Genomic DNA, 14,997 nt, shown 5'->3' with positions numbered 1-14,997 from the left:
TAAAAATAAATAAATAAATAAATAAATAAATTATATCTTTATACCATCCTGTCTTCAAAGCACTCAGGGTACTTCCTTCAAAGTACACAGTCCTCCCTCCTTTTACCCCTTTTACTGCAAAGTAAGTTGGGCTGAGAAACAGTGATTGCCCACCAGGTCAGATATTGGGAGCCTGGCTTCCCCAGTCAAATCCATCATACATCACACTGGCGTATGTGGTGTACACACCACATTACTGTGCCGCACTGGCTCTGCATATGCAAGTTTGTCTATCTCCCACTCCTGGAGCCAGGTCTCACGATCAGAAAGCTAAGCCCGCTCTCCCCGCTCACGATCAGAGCGGGAGCCCTGGGAGGCCGGATCGGCCGCCCACACGATTGCTGGCTCCGTGACAGAGCCGGCGGGGGCTGGGGAGCTCGGGGGCTGCACGGCCCCCAGAAGCTCCAGTATGCCCCATGTGAGCACGCAGGGCATACTGGGGAGACCCCCGGAGCTGGGAGGCAGCTTTTCGCCTCCCCTCGGGGGATCTACTCGTGAGTAACCACAGCGCAGAGCCATGGCGCGGCTACTCACAATCTTTAAAACCAGGTTTGCAGAGTGCTCACTCCGCAAACCTGGTTTTAGGGCAGGGGTAGTTAGGCGGGTTACCCACCGAGGAACCACCGTTCACATGATGGGGTGAAATCGGGCTAGCCTCCGCTAGCCCGATTTCCCCCATCATGTGAATAGCCTCCTGGTATGCATGTGTGAAGGATAGAAATGCAGTTTTATATTCACTTGCTTCATATTTTTGGAACTGATTGATGGCCATGAAGGACGATGAATTTACAGTCACAGTTTTAGCCTTCACAGAGAAGTTGTGGGAACAGGTGTTCTATTTGTAAAACATATTTAGTTCTCCAACGTACATAACTTGGGAACAGTGATAATAAGCATTAACAAAGCAGGAAAGGATTCCCAAGTATCATTAAACTACCTTGAAAATGCATGCATAATTTCTGTCTTGAAGAAGTGGAGATCACAGAAGCGCCAAACATAAATTGTTTGGCAGAATTATATCCAAGATATCTTCTTAGGAGCAAAAGACATAGTATACTCCCCAGCCTAGACGTTAAGAATCTTCCTGTTCAAGACAAACCATTTATTGCTCCCCTACTCCTGGAGGCTATTCTTATGATGGGGAGAAACTGGGCTAAGAGAGTCCAGCCCGGTTTCCCCCCATCATGAGAACCACAGGGCTTGTGGGCGGGCCCAGTGGTTCAATGGCAGCTAGCCCACCAAAATAGCACTCCCCTAAAACAAGGTTAGTGGAGCTCTGCTAACCCCATTTTCTCCATCATGAGGCGCCGCACCGCAGCAACCAATGAAGAAACCCCCGACCAGGAGGCTACAACAAGCCTCCCAGCGTTGGGGGGCTCCGCAGAATGCCCCACGCACTCACCTGGGGCATTCTGAGACTTCCAGGGGCCAGGCGGCCTCTGATCCCTGCCTCCCCTAATGGATCTGCCTTCTCTTTTACCACCCTGTGTGACAACAGCCAGCAGCTTTTAGTAGACACAACTTTGGCTTAGAGTCATAAAATGCTACTCAAGAGTTCTGATGGACAGCCATTCAAACTGAAACTTATCCATCTTCCCTCCCCCCCCCCCACCTTTGAGTGCTGCTTGAGCCCAAAATCAGCTTACGCTCACTGAATACATTTCAACTCACACCAAAAACTCACTGTTTTTGCAGTGCCTCACCTCGTGGATGCTGGGGTATGGGATATACTCCTCTTCCCTCTGAAAGTACAAAGAGGACATTAACAAAGAAATTGGGGTGAGGAAGCGGGCATCAGGCATGTTTTATTTCTCGGTCTGCCCTCATCATATCTGTACTCCCACCCCCACCTGGTGAAGCCCCTTCGGAGAATTACAGAGCCCAAGGAGAAGACAATACTTGTGGCCCTCAACCGTCTCATCCCATCTGTCCCTTTTCATATAAAATCTAGAAGTGGAAGAAATTAACACAGAAGGAGGAAATTAACACAGAAGAGGGAGTGGACTAGGGATGTGCAGAAACGTTTTGGTGGAGCAGGCAGCTATACCTTTAAGCATGAGTAAAGCAGGTCCTTACCTGCTCCTCCGCCACCCCTCTGCTTTTCCGGGCACAGTGCTGCACTGCTCAGAAGTCCGCCTTCATCACGGTGTTGCTGACCGTGCACATTTACTCATGCTAAAAAGGTACTGCTCCCTGCCCGGCTGAAATGATTCGGCAGGCCACACCAAGTCAATTCGGCGTGTCCCTACTGGTCCCACCAAATCAATTTGTGTACATCCCTAGAGTGGACTTGTTCTCTGTTGCTCCTGAGGCAAGGGTTGAAGTTACAAAGAAGCAGATGCAGGATAGACATTCGGAGGAATTTCCTAATGCTAAGAGATGTTTGACAGTGAAACAGTCTACCTCCTGCAGTGGTGGTGAACTCTCCTAGTCTAGAGGTTCAAACAGTGACTGGACATCCATCTGTCAGGGATGCTGTAGCAAAGTAGTTTTCTGCACTAAGTGGGGGGGTGGATTAGAAGATTCCAAAATTCTAATCTCATCCCTGATCTCCCAGTCATTAGCAATCAAACCTGCTCTTACCCATCCCTTGTTCTGTTTGTTGATCAATCTGAAATGCGATCCAGCTTTTTATATTATCTAATTAATTATTTTTTAATACTGCCTAACCCAGATGGCTCTAGGTGGTTCACATAAATAAAAACAAAATAAACAACCCATTAAAATGATTAAAAATTAAAACAATTAAAACCATTTAAAAACCATTAAAGAACAGGCTAAAAGGGTGTGTGTGTGTGTGTGTGTGTGTGTGTGTGTGTGTGTGTGTATGTTTAGAGCTCTTTTAAAGGCTGGTAAAGATCTTAAGCCTTGTATATCTATAAGAAGTGCATTCCACAGCCCAGGAGCAGCAACAGAGAAGGCTTGATCCTGAGTTGCCACTAGGCAAGATGGAGACAGAACTCTCTTGATGACCTTAATATGCGGTGGGGATCATGCTGAAGAAGGGGATTTCCCAGGTAACCCAGTCCTAAGCCGTTTAAGCTTAGGATCTTAATATAGGGGATATGCGGATAGTATATTTACCATTTGCAATTCTAAAATTGCACTGGAGATCTCAGTTTTAGATTTGGAGAGCAGAACTGACCTTGAGTGGAGCTGGTAGCGAACATCTTTGCTCATCCAAACGACTTCTCTAGATAGAGAGAAAGAGAATGAAGGCCTAGAGCCCAATTTGTCCCTCTCCTCCCCTCTATGCTAAGATCTTATCTATCAACACTTTGCACCCCTCCCCATGCCATTTTAGGTGTAAATAGGAGGGGGTTAAGTTCTTGACAAGGGTTAAAGAATTACCCTTTGATATATTCAAGGCTAGAGCAAACAAACAAAACTTTGCAATACCTTAAGAGCATTTGTTGAGGTTACATGTTATACTGCATAAGAATTACAGGAGTATTAACACAAATCAGTCACCTTTTTTGGTTTTGAAGCTTAGAGATTTGTGCCTTTGGCATGAAGATCTAGCACGCAAACCCATTTCATTGTTTATAACAGCAATCAGAGGCCAAGCTAGATGTTTTGGCTATGTGTGGGGGTTGGAAAGTCTTCTTCTTCTTCTTCTTCTTCTTCTTCTTCTTCTTCTTCTTATTATTATTATTATTATTATTATTATTATTATTATTACTATTATTAAATAGCAGTCATTGCAGGTGCGTATGATCCATACAGAGACTACCATAAGTGGAGAGCTTTAACCCTTTGCCTCTACGATAATACTGTTCCAGATTAGGGGCCCCAAGAGGGAAGCTCCCATTGGTGCCAACGGCATCTTCCTTCCTCTGGCAAATAGCATGCACACAAACACCTCCAAACTGGATATGGCCTGTGGCAGGTGCAAAGAATTAAATCCACACACACAGAGGACCGCAGTCTGAATCACTTCCCCACAGTTGTTTTTTACACCACCCCTAAAAAAACACAGCCCATGCAGGACCAAATGTTTAAGGTCACATCTAGTTTGGTCCTAACTAAATATTGATGAACTATTGATGAGGTGTGGCTAAGATGGCATCGGGTGAGCAGCTCCCTTGAAGAGCTCCTGGGATTTTAAGAATATTTTTATGGTTTTAATGGGAGATGTTAACAGGGGTGTTAAGCTGAAGATGACTGCAATGAGGTGGGCTTATGAACTTTCTGAGATCCAACTACAGTCATCGCTTAGTGAACAGAGGCAGGATGACTGCCAACTAACTCTCTGATAATGGGGCACAAGAGAAGATAGAAATTTTTACCCACCCTAGCGTGAGGAGGTTTGTTTTACAAACATAAGAACATAAGAACAGCCTTGCTTGATCAGGCTCAAGGCCCATCTAGTCCAGCATCCTGTTTCGCACAGTGGCCCACCAGATGAAGCACCAATGCGATGGGGACAAACCACATTGGTGGCAACCAAACAAAGCACCAAAGCAACAGAGAATTAACGACGTCTTAAACCTGAGAGACTCTGTGAGTACCCCAATCCCTTGGCAGTAAAGAATCATTATGCTGTATTAGATACAGAATCCACCTCCGTTGAGCCTGTTGATTCAGCTGGAGGTGAGCAGTGTTGCTCACTGCGAAGTGACTGCTGCACAGTGACTGCTGCGAAACAGAGTGCCTGTAAACAAATGACAGCAGAGGAGACGAGCTCTCTGTTTAACTCTGAATTCCTGGCTAAATATGTATATAAGAATACACTTCTCACGGCAGAAACCATAATTTTGATATTTGGAAAAACTGAGAATGTGGGGAAGAAGATAGATGATATCAGAGATGATGGATTTGGGAAATAAAATTACATTATATGAAGTACTGGGGTGGGGGCGATGCCTACTACCTTGAACCCTATCCATTGTGATGCTGCCACAAATCTGTTACCTTTTCTAAAGTAATAGGAAAGAACAGAAGTGGGATGTTTGCATCTACTATATGCCCCGCTTCTCATCCAGGTGATGGAATCAATCCATATGCAGCAGGGCTACAAGCATCACCCATGCGCAGAAGTATCCTGATGTTAAAATATTCCTTTCTAGGTGCTTCTATTCATGAAGCCTTCAAAGTGTTGGAAGTGAAGGACTTTGCACTGTCTCTTGTCTCAAAGACAGTGGAGGACAGACTAGTGAGTCAGAGGGCTAGAGGGTCAAGACATTGGTCATCCCTTCTCTACTGCTCTGACACTATCCCTTTGGAATGGAGATTGCTACTCTCAGGGACACTTCCTGCCTTGTCACTTACTTCCTCTCTCCCTTCTCTTCCCTTCCTTCTACCTTGCAACATGCAAGCCCCTCTCCCTGCACCATGTGTGCAGAGATGCAGAATCCATCTGCAGCCAGCTAGCTAGATAGATTAGAGCAGGGATTCTCAACGTTGGGTCCCCAGATGTTACTGGACTTCAACTCCCACAATCCCCAGCCCCAGTGTCCTTTAGTTGGGGATTATGGGAGTTGAAGTCCAATAACACCTGAGGACTCAACATTGAGAACCCCTGGATTAGAGATCCTAACTCCTCACTTTCCTATCTAGAATGGAGTTCTCTAATAAATGCCATATATATTGATTTGAAACGATGAACTGGCTCCAAGTTACTTTACTCTCAGCATACACGCATGCCTAACTAAATTCTGCTGTGTTGTGCCTCTGTGCACTCTGCTATAATGAAAAAGGAATTCTCTTACCAGAGAGAATTCCCAACACAAAGTGGTTTTCCAACCTACCTGTTTTAACTTCTCCCACTCCACTTCTTTCCCCTTCCCTTCAGAGTTTAGGATCAAAATAATTGGAGCTCACAAAAACACTGAGAGGATAATCATTAATGTAGCTTCTTAGAGGAGTTGCAGAGTTACTCCGCTAACACAATTTCACACAGTGGCAACCAAGAGGCACAAACAGGCACGGCATGGGGCAAAGCCAGGCATTTTGCTAGACATTTGGAGCTGCTGAGCAAGTGGCCTCCAGCACCTAGCAACCAGATAATTACCAGCTCTTGCTTCATCCCAGGAGTCCCAACAGCATCAGCATGGCTGATTCTTGGACACAGTCAACAAATCACAGGCAACTGAGCACCATTTTAGTTTTGGCCTCTGTTGTCTTTTCTGGCCAACTAGAAGTGGGAGTTAGCTCCACCTGGGGTGGGATGAGGCTGTCCTATGCAAGTTCCTGGGAACATGTGGTTTAACAAACACCATTGGTGGTAAATGAACGTTAACTAAAAGAATCTTGCTGGAAAGAATCCCAGTAATAAGACAAAGTCAGACAGTATCAAAAACATTCTAGGGAAGAACCTCACAGAACAACCCAAAGGAGCCAATAAGAAGCTTCAGATATAACAGAGGAGCATCAAAACAGAAATAAGAGGACAGAGCTAGGTCAGCAGAAGGTACTGTAGAATAGGAAAGGGGCTTTTATATAGCTGTTGGTGGGCGAAGAGGAGGGGGAAGGAAGAGAAAAATAAGGATGACATGGCAGGACAACTGCACAGCACATTTAGGCAATCCATAATCAGAAATTTAAGAACTTGATGGAATAAGTGAACCTTACCTGCATTTTTTCAATCATTTCAAACAAATCCACTGCCTGCAAGGAATAATATGAAATAAGAAATAAATTTGCAAGGTCACAAGTCTAGGTTAAGATTACTACCATCCCCAAAATTGAATCCTGGTTATCTATCCTGGTTAAATACTGGTTGACTGGAGTGGCTTGGCCAGAATTGCCCTGAAATTCTGGGTTTTCACAATCATTTCCACAGGGCTCACTAATCCCGAGTAACTTTTTAACCAGAAGTCTTGCGATTCTGTGAACCCAGTCTAAATAAATAAATAAAAGTAAAATGCACTGGTATAGAATAGGGAGATGCCTGGTTTGGCAGAATTACATGCAAAAAGGGTCTCAGAACTGCAGTTGATCACAAGCGGAGTATAAATCTGCAGTGGGACAAAGTTCCAGAACAGGCTAATGCAATTTTATGCTGCATTAATAAAACCATAGTTCCGAGAAGCGATCATTTCAGTTTATTCCACATCAGTCAACCTCATCCAGTTCTGGATACTGCTCTTTAAGGAGGATAGAAACAGACTGGAACAAGATCAGCGGATGGTGCTAAAGGCAGTCAGGGGTCTGGAAAACAAGGCCTATAAAGAAAATGTAGAAGGAATTGGGTATGTTTAGCCTGGAAAAGAGAAGACTGAGGAGTGCCAGGATAGCACTCTAAATACCTCAAGGGCTGTCACACAGAAGAGAGCAAAGACTTGTTCTCTGCTGTCTAGAGGGCAGGACTAGATCTGGGCTTAGACTTCAGTAGAGCCTTAGGAGACATTTCTCAACAGTAAGAGCAGTTTCAGAATGGAACCAACCAAATTACCTGGAGATAGTGAGGTCATTTATTTATGCATTTATTGTTCATTTCTTATACCGCCTTTCATAATGCATCTCAAGGCAGTTTACAAAAGTTAAAATACAATAAAATTCCGTAAGAATTACAAAAACTATAAAACATCAAGAAACAATTAAAGAGAAACAGAAGCTGAGAGACCCAGAAGCCCTTAAGGCGTAAAAGCCTGAGTAAATAAAAAGGTCTTTAGTTGTTTTTTTAAAAACAGTCACAGCTGTCACAAGGTGAACCAGGTAGAGCCTCTCGTGAGAACTGCCAGGATCAGGAGCAATCCTGGCACTCCTCGGCTGGGTAGCCCAGGTTTTTTTTTACCTGGGCTAAAAGTGAAGTTAGAGGGCGCGTACATGCTCTCCTCCCTCACTGCCTGGTTGTGTGGGCAGCCAGGCTGCCAGCCGCCATGGAAATTATAGAGGCCAGGAAAAGGAGTAACCCAGCCACTAGCATTTCCACAATGCATTGCGCTGCTTGTGCAGTGCATTATGGGATTCTTGGAAGCCGGGCTTTGTTTCCCCGGCCTCCGGAATGCCGCGCTACTCACCACAGCAGCAATCATGTGTGTGGGTGAGTGGCACAGTGAGAGGATCACCGTGGTTGTGTGGGGGAAGGTAGGAATGATCCTGCCTTCCCCCCAGCCCAGCCCAGTCCCCGCTTTTATGGTCAAATGAATGACCTCAGTAAGGTTCTCCTAGCTGGAAACCTTCAAGCAGAGGCTGGACAGCCATCTGTTGCAGATGCTCTAGCTCTGGATTTCCTTCACTGAGCAGGGGGTTGGACTAGATGGCCTACAAGAATCCTTCCAACTCTATGATTCTATTATATATTAATTATATACGCATAAAAGAACTATCCACATGCATATGCATCATCTCCAGTTCAAACTCAGGTTGCTGGCCCTGCTCATTCTATCAACTTGTCATGCTGCCGACAAATGATAAGCCCCTGCAGCTACCTTACCTTGTTTTGAACTGCTGGGTTAAGGTCAGCCTGAGGGTCCTCTGTGGATGAGTCTAGGATGTCCCTGATGCAATGCTCTGCCTCATCAGACTTCCTGTGCAAGGAGGACATCCCAGTTAGACCCCACCCCAGAGCTTAATAAAATTCCAAAAGCAAGAGCTACATAGAACAGATCGCCATTCATAAAGCCCTTTCGCCCCTTCCAGAAGCCAATGCTTTTACTGGCATGTTTGCAGTTCACAAGACCCCTAAACCTCAGTTTTAGAATGATCAGAGCCCAGTCATACTTTTATCGTTATTATTTTTAAAGACCATGATGGATAATGAAAGAAGGTTTTGAACAATGGATAACATGACCCACAATGCAACGTCGGCATTGCCCATCAGCCAATGCTGCTGTGACAGCTTTTCCTCCCACCTTGGTCAAATGCTGGGTATGAAAGCTGGATAGCTGTCCTACCCAGCTCCTGTCTCCCACACAACCACTTCTCCCTCCTTCTACCTAGCTGTTTGCTCCCACACAACCAAAAACTGGGAGCGCACACAGCTCCCAAACCTGGGCAGGACACTTTTCCTACCCAGTTTTTGGTTGTGTGAATGGCCTTAATAGGTGTTAAAGGTAAAGTGTGCCATCGAGTCAGTGTCAACTCCTGGTGCCCACAGAGCCCTGTGGGTTTTCTTTGGTAGAATACAGGAAGGGTTTACCATTGCCTCCTCCCGCGCAGTTTGAGATGTGCCGTTCAGCATCTTCCTATATCGCTGCTGCCCTATATAGGTACCAGCGGGGATTCCAAAGCTAATTAATTTTGTACATGTTTATGTTGCCCTCTGTCCTGGGACCCCTTCTATGCAACCAAGTCTCAACGATCCTTTTGGAGTCCTCCAAGCTATTCCATTTGCATGCACATCAACCGCAGGACCAGTCCTTCTCGATCCATTGCTGCACACAGTACACACACCCCTTGTATTCCTATATTAAGCTCCTGATACAATTCTTATCAGGAGGGGCCAAAGCTCAGTGGTAGCTACTGGTAAGTATTTCCATGAACTCGAACCACAAGCAAGAATGTGCTAGATTAAAACAGAAAAATCCTCAGTATCAGATGAGTAAGTTTCCTAAACAGCAGGTGTGAGTTGTGTGAAAAAGAATGAAAAACGTCAGTAGATAGGAGTTGTCGGAAGGAACAGGCCAAGATAATATACACCCTGTGGGTAGCCTGCCTAATAACTAATGATAAGCTATGATGCAGGGCTGGCCCTAGGATATGTACTGCCCTGAGAGAGGAGTGCCTCTGATGCCCTCACCCCCCTGGTTAGTGTATCATGTTGCCTAATTGTGGGGTTTGCGTAAGACTGCAAAGCCTAGTGCAGTCATGGGCCCTGCAGTTCCCAGGCCTTCTCAGCAACACCCTGAAAAGCGGTCTGAGCCACTCCTCCGTAATTTGCTGCGTTGCTGCCAGGGCTCTCCGGCTCCAGTACTGGGATCCCACTGAAGTCTCACAGGCTTCCTCCCTCTTTCTCCCTAGCCCACAGCAGACAGTCCATTGAACAAGCAGCAAGCCACCAAGCACAGCTCAGTGCCCCCCTCAAGAGCCCTGGGCCACTGCCCAGCTGTCCCACCTTAAGGTACTCTGACAAGGCTGGCCAAGATTCAATCAGCAGGGATCCATTTGTCTGAGTCAAATCGGTTGCTGTGCACACAGAACTCCACTGCAACATTCCCTAGGGTTCCTACAGTGTACAGTTTCTCCCTCAGTACCCATCTTGTCTATTAGAAAAGCAGACACTTGCCTGATTATTTATGTATGTATGTATGTATGTATTTTTACATTTTACATCCCGCTCTTCCTCCAAGGAACCCAGAGTGGTGTACTACATACTTAGGTTTCTGCTCACAACAACCCTGTGAAGTAGGTTAGGCCGAGAGAGAAGTGACTGGCCCAGAGTCACCCAGCAAGTATAGCTGAAGGGGGATTTGAACTCGAGTCTCCCCGGTCCTAGTCCAGCACTCTAACCACTACACCATGCTGGTTCCCGCACTGATACAAATAAGAAACAGGAGATGCAATGGCATCTAAAAGAAATAACTCCCCCCCACCCCCTGCCATGCATGCGGCAGCAATTAGTAAGTCACAAAGTCTTTGACTGCACTACCAAGATAATAGTAATGGTAAATACCCTCAGAACCTCAAAATCATTGACCCAAACTAGGAGACGACTCATCCAGTTTTACAAGAACTGTATTCAAGTGTGACCCATTTGCACCAAAAATGCCAGGATGCCCAGCTTGCCACTTCAGGCGCCATTACAGTGACTAGGTCACTCTCAGCCAACCTGCCATGTATTATTATTGTTACTTAGAACCATTCATCAGCAATCCACGTCTCAAAGTGCTTTCCAGAGTAAAAGGAATGGGAAGCTGGTTCCCTGCCCCTAAAGAGCCCACCATCTAAGAAGAAACACAAGAGCGCCACCAGCAACAGTCAATGGCAGCGATGGGTTGCCATTGGGTTGGGCTTCTGTGAGGAAGCCATAGCTTAGCCATACCAAGATCCTACCTGCATTAAGAATAGCAGTATGCAGAGGAGAAGCAGCTTTGCCTTCCGTATCTCTGTTTCTCGCCAGTGATGATGCCTGTGAGCCAGACAGAGGGAGCACAGCGAGGGGCAATTATTGCTTCCAGTAAACCCACTTACAGGAATTCCTGTAAGAGCCTGATCCTGAGCGTGTCTCCAGAACAAATGAGCACGGGGGTGGGGGAATCCTAGTCATCGCTCATTCAGGTTTCTGCCTTATGCAAATTGTATTGCTGATTGCTACTGGATTGATTTAAACAACATCTGGGAGAAACAAATTAAACAGCTGGGCTGCTAAGAGTCACCCAGGTGGAAATCCCAGAGACCACCTCTAAATAAGCTCAGCGCTTGCCCAGTCCCTGTCATGTGCCAGCCTTGGTTTTAAAAAATACTGGTCTCCTGAGGCCAAGGTGGGTTAGGGAGTGGAGTCTTGGTACCAGAGTTGATCGGGGTATAGAATGGGTGGCGTCAATACAAAAAAAACGAACACCCAATTATGGTTCTAAAGGTAGAGTGTGCCATCAAGTCAATTTCTACTCCTGATGACCACAGAGCCCTGTGCTTGTCTTTGGTAGAATACAGAAGGGGTTACCATGGCCTCCTCCAGCACAGTCTGAGATGATGCCTTTTAGCATCTTCCTATATCGCTGCTGCCCGATATAGTACCAGAGGGGATTTGATGTGTCTACTGCCACCCCAATATTTTGGCTTTATAAGGACTCCAGTACCGGGTTGCTTGCCCCAATGCAGTTTTACTAGTCAATTAGAATAATAGATAGCACAGCAACTTTACATACGTCTTCATGACAACACTCTATAACAGTGGTTCCCAAACAGGGAGCCTCCAGATGTGGCTGAACTATAGCTCCCATCATCCCCAGACACAATAAATTGTAGCTGGGGGCGGATGGGAGGGAGTTGTAGCTCAGCCACATCTGGAGGCTCCCAGTTTGGGAACCACTGATCCATAACATTTCTCTGACACTCTGAACACTCAAAGTGTGTTACCAGGCTTGCTCACACGTGTATGCTGCAGACGTGTGTATATGCTTTTGGACTAACTCAGAGGAATGTGCTCAAAATCGAGTTTGCAAACATGAACAAGAGAGACCCCAGAGGAGCAACAGAATCAGAAGCAAGGCTTTTGAAGCCCAGAGATGTAGAGGCTCTAAACACAAGCAGTGTGGAGAGCCTAACTGGCCTCTGCAGACGAGCAGGGAGTCGTCCCAGGGTGACCAGATCGTCCGGCCACACGATGACCGGCTCCGTCACGGAACCGGTGGGGCAGCGGGGCTCAGGAGCCGCCTGGCCTCCGGAAGCCCCAGGATGCCCCGAGCAAGTATGCGGGGCATCCTGGCGAGACCCCTGAGGCCGGAAGGCTTGTTGGAGCCTCCCGGTCAGGGGTCTCCTCGTGAGTGGCCATGCCGCAGCGCCACACTGCGGCATCTCACGATCAGAAGAACGGGGTTAGTGAAGCACTCGCTCTGCTAACCTCATTTAAGGGGAGGAGTATTTTAGATGGTTTGCTGCCAGGAGCCGTGCAGCTCTCGTTGCAGCACACGGCCGCACAGAACCAGGCTGGCCTCCCTTAGCCCGGTTCCGCGCAGTCATGAGAAGAGCCTCATGAGTTTATTTGCAAAAAAGAAACACCATGTACAACACAGTAGCTGGCAACCTTGGCACACAGTAGTGTAGGGAGTGGAATCAGTTCTTGGGATGAGATAAGGAGAAAGGGGGGCAAGGGCGTGAAGACGAACAACCCGGCAGTTAGCGGATGCATTGTAGCTGGGAGGAAGAGGAAGAAGAGAAAGAGAGAATCAAGGGCAGCTTTAATACTGGTCCTCCAATTTGGTATCGTGCAGGATACCAGGAAGGGTGGCTTCCACCAAAGAAGACATAGGGGTTTCTGGCCACACAGATTTTTCCAAAGGGACAAACGAGGAGAGGCCAGACACGAGGAGTGCCAGCTTAGCACCAAATTCCAAGGTCTGCAATGATGTTAGCCCACATCAAGCCCATATAGGGAAGGGTCCAAGAATTATGCTCCAAACAAAGTCCAGGGGACACTCATGCAATCAAGCACAGTAATTAGCTCATACAGATATCTCTTCGTTCCAAGAGCATCCAGGAGAGATCCCCCACAACAGTCCCAAGTAAGGAACGTTCCAGGTTAGGGATTTCAGCTCAGCGATTCTGGGCCCCATGGTCCAGTGTTCCCAACTTAAGGTCTCAGTAGTCCAGTGATTCAGCTTAGGGGGACAGGGTTTCAGCACACAGGCTTAACCAGTTAGACTTCTGGGCAGGGGAAGGCAGCTCGTGCTATTAAGCTCCCATGACATAAGACTTTGCCAAAGACATCTCAAAGAAACCTCATGCATGACTAGGGGGAAGGCTTTTTATGAGGGTTTTCTTCTGTGAGGTTTCAGAGGCAGGAAAACTTTGAAATACAGAAGGGACAAAAGAGATCCAGGTACAGAACTTGGAGAGGGTGTGGGGATGGTAGTTGCCATTCATATATGTAGCACAGAATGAAATGGCTTGAAGGTTCAAAATCTACAAAACAAGCTCAGGCCTTGATAGCAACCTCGATTGCATTCTGGAATCTGTCTCCCTTGTTTCTCAGAGGTATTCTAAGTTTTAAGATTTTTTGCTGTGCCAGGAACTCTGGCTTTCTTAAGAATTCCTAGAGTCTCGGAATCAGGCAGTATATTAAAATCAAGCAAGCAAGCACAGAATTGGGCTGGGGAGAGGTGAGTGCATCATCTTTTTGTTAGCTACAGCACCTGTTCAGAATTTGTAAGAGACACGACTGTTTGATCCAAACAAGGCCATTTCCCCTCCTGGCACCAAGTGCTTGTCGATGCTTTGCTTCACCTTGCTTCTTTGGAAAGCCAGTGTTTCCAAAGAAAAGGGGAGAAGAGGCTATCTAGTATCAAGTGCTTCATATACATTATCCAAGGTTATTGGATATTTGCAGATGGAGATCCAAGGCTTACTGTCAGGGCATAGCCAATGCTAACAGTTATTCCAAGTAATCCTAGAAATTGTAGTTCAGGAGGGGCACTTGGGATCTTTAATAATGTACACTTTCTTGTAGTGGGGAAAACATGATTACAAGGATATTTCTCTTTAAGCTGCAAACAGTTTGTTAAACCAGACTGCTAAAAACTCAGATTGCTAAAAACTCCTCTTTGCCTTTCAATTGAAATATCAGTTATTTAAAATTGGAGATCAGGAGTAGATCTGACCGATAGTTCTTGACATCTCACTAGATTATCATGCCAAGGATTTTTTGTTGGGGAGGGGAGAGTCCTGCCAGTTAAAGTGGTACATGTCTAATATGATATATTATTAAAGTGATACATGTATAATATGGCTAGGCCATTGCCTAAGGCGGAGGTGAACTTTGACTAAGGTGAGATTTGAACTGGGTGCTTCCTAGCTCACAGATCACACCCTTAGCCACAACACAGCATTAGCTCTTGTATGCCCAAGATGTCTTCATCTGAGGGGGCCCAAATCCAAGGCTTTAATCATAAAGGGGCCATGGGAATATTCTAGGCCCCTCTCCCAGATGTCTAGCTTTTGACGTTTAGCATCAACATCAAGATCTCCCCCTGATGTTTAGCGGGGGGGATTTGCAGTGACTGATCTAAGAGACTGAATTAGCAGTCTCTCTTGGCCAATCTGGATTATAAATGCTCCAGCCTGTCCTAAACACATGGAGAAGGAGTGTGGGTGTGCATGTCTCCATCCAACCCAGTCTGCTGTCGCCTAATTGAATCACCTTTAACAAGCAAATTAAATATCATATGCATTTAGAATGGGCTGCAGACATATTGTCCAAACCAACCCTTATATACCATAGTTCACACATTTAGGGACAATTTGAATCACACACACACACACACACCACACACGGAAACGATTAAGCAGCAGCGGGATGGAGCACCAGGTTGGGGTTAGATGTGTGCACTGCAATCACACTCCTCAAGTAATGAG

General features: G+C 46.2%; 1 protein-coding gene across 14 annotated transcripts in view; it reads right to left on the bottom strand.

Annotated features, from left to right (window-relative positions):
• The window catches only part of LOC128346768 (rap1 GTPase-activating protein 1-like), an 85,141-nt gene that overhangs the window by 50,418 nt on the left and 19,726 nt on the right, over positions 1-14,997 (bottom strand). For 8 of the 14 annotated variants that reach the window (XM_053300412.1, XM_053300410.1, XM_053300411.1 and 5 more), the window contains exons 2-5: positions 8,420-8,513; positions 6,613-6,648; positions 3,185-3,232; positions 1,743-1,781 (exon numbers count right to left, since the gene is read on the bottom strand). In XM_053300412.1, the coding sequence (XP_053156387.1) occupies positions 1,743-1,781; positions 3,185-3,232; positions 6,613-6,648; positions 8,420-8,513 (217 nt within the window). Of the gene's footprint in view, positions 1-1,742; positions 1,782-3,123; positions 3,233-6,612; positions 6,649-8,419; positions 8,514-10,977; positions 10,999-14,997 lie in introns of those variants that run through there. The other 6 variants (XM_053300414.1, XM_053300417.1, XM_053300418.1 and 3 more) reach the window with 6 other exon arrangements.

Source organism: Hemicordylus capensis, chromosome 2 (assembly GCF_027244095.1).
Source record: "Hemicordylus capensis ecotype Gifberg chromosome 2, rHemCap1.1.pri, whole genome shotgun sequence".
NCBI classification, from domain to species: Eukaryota; Metazoa; Chordata; class Lepidosauria; order Squamata; family Cordylidae; genus Hemicordylus; species Hemicordylus capensis.
Note: the sequence above shows the minus strand (reverse complement) of the source record. Positions and strands in the feature narration are given on the sequence as shown.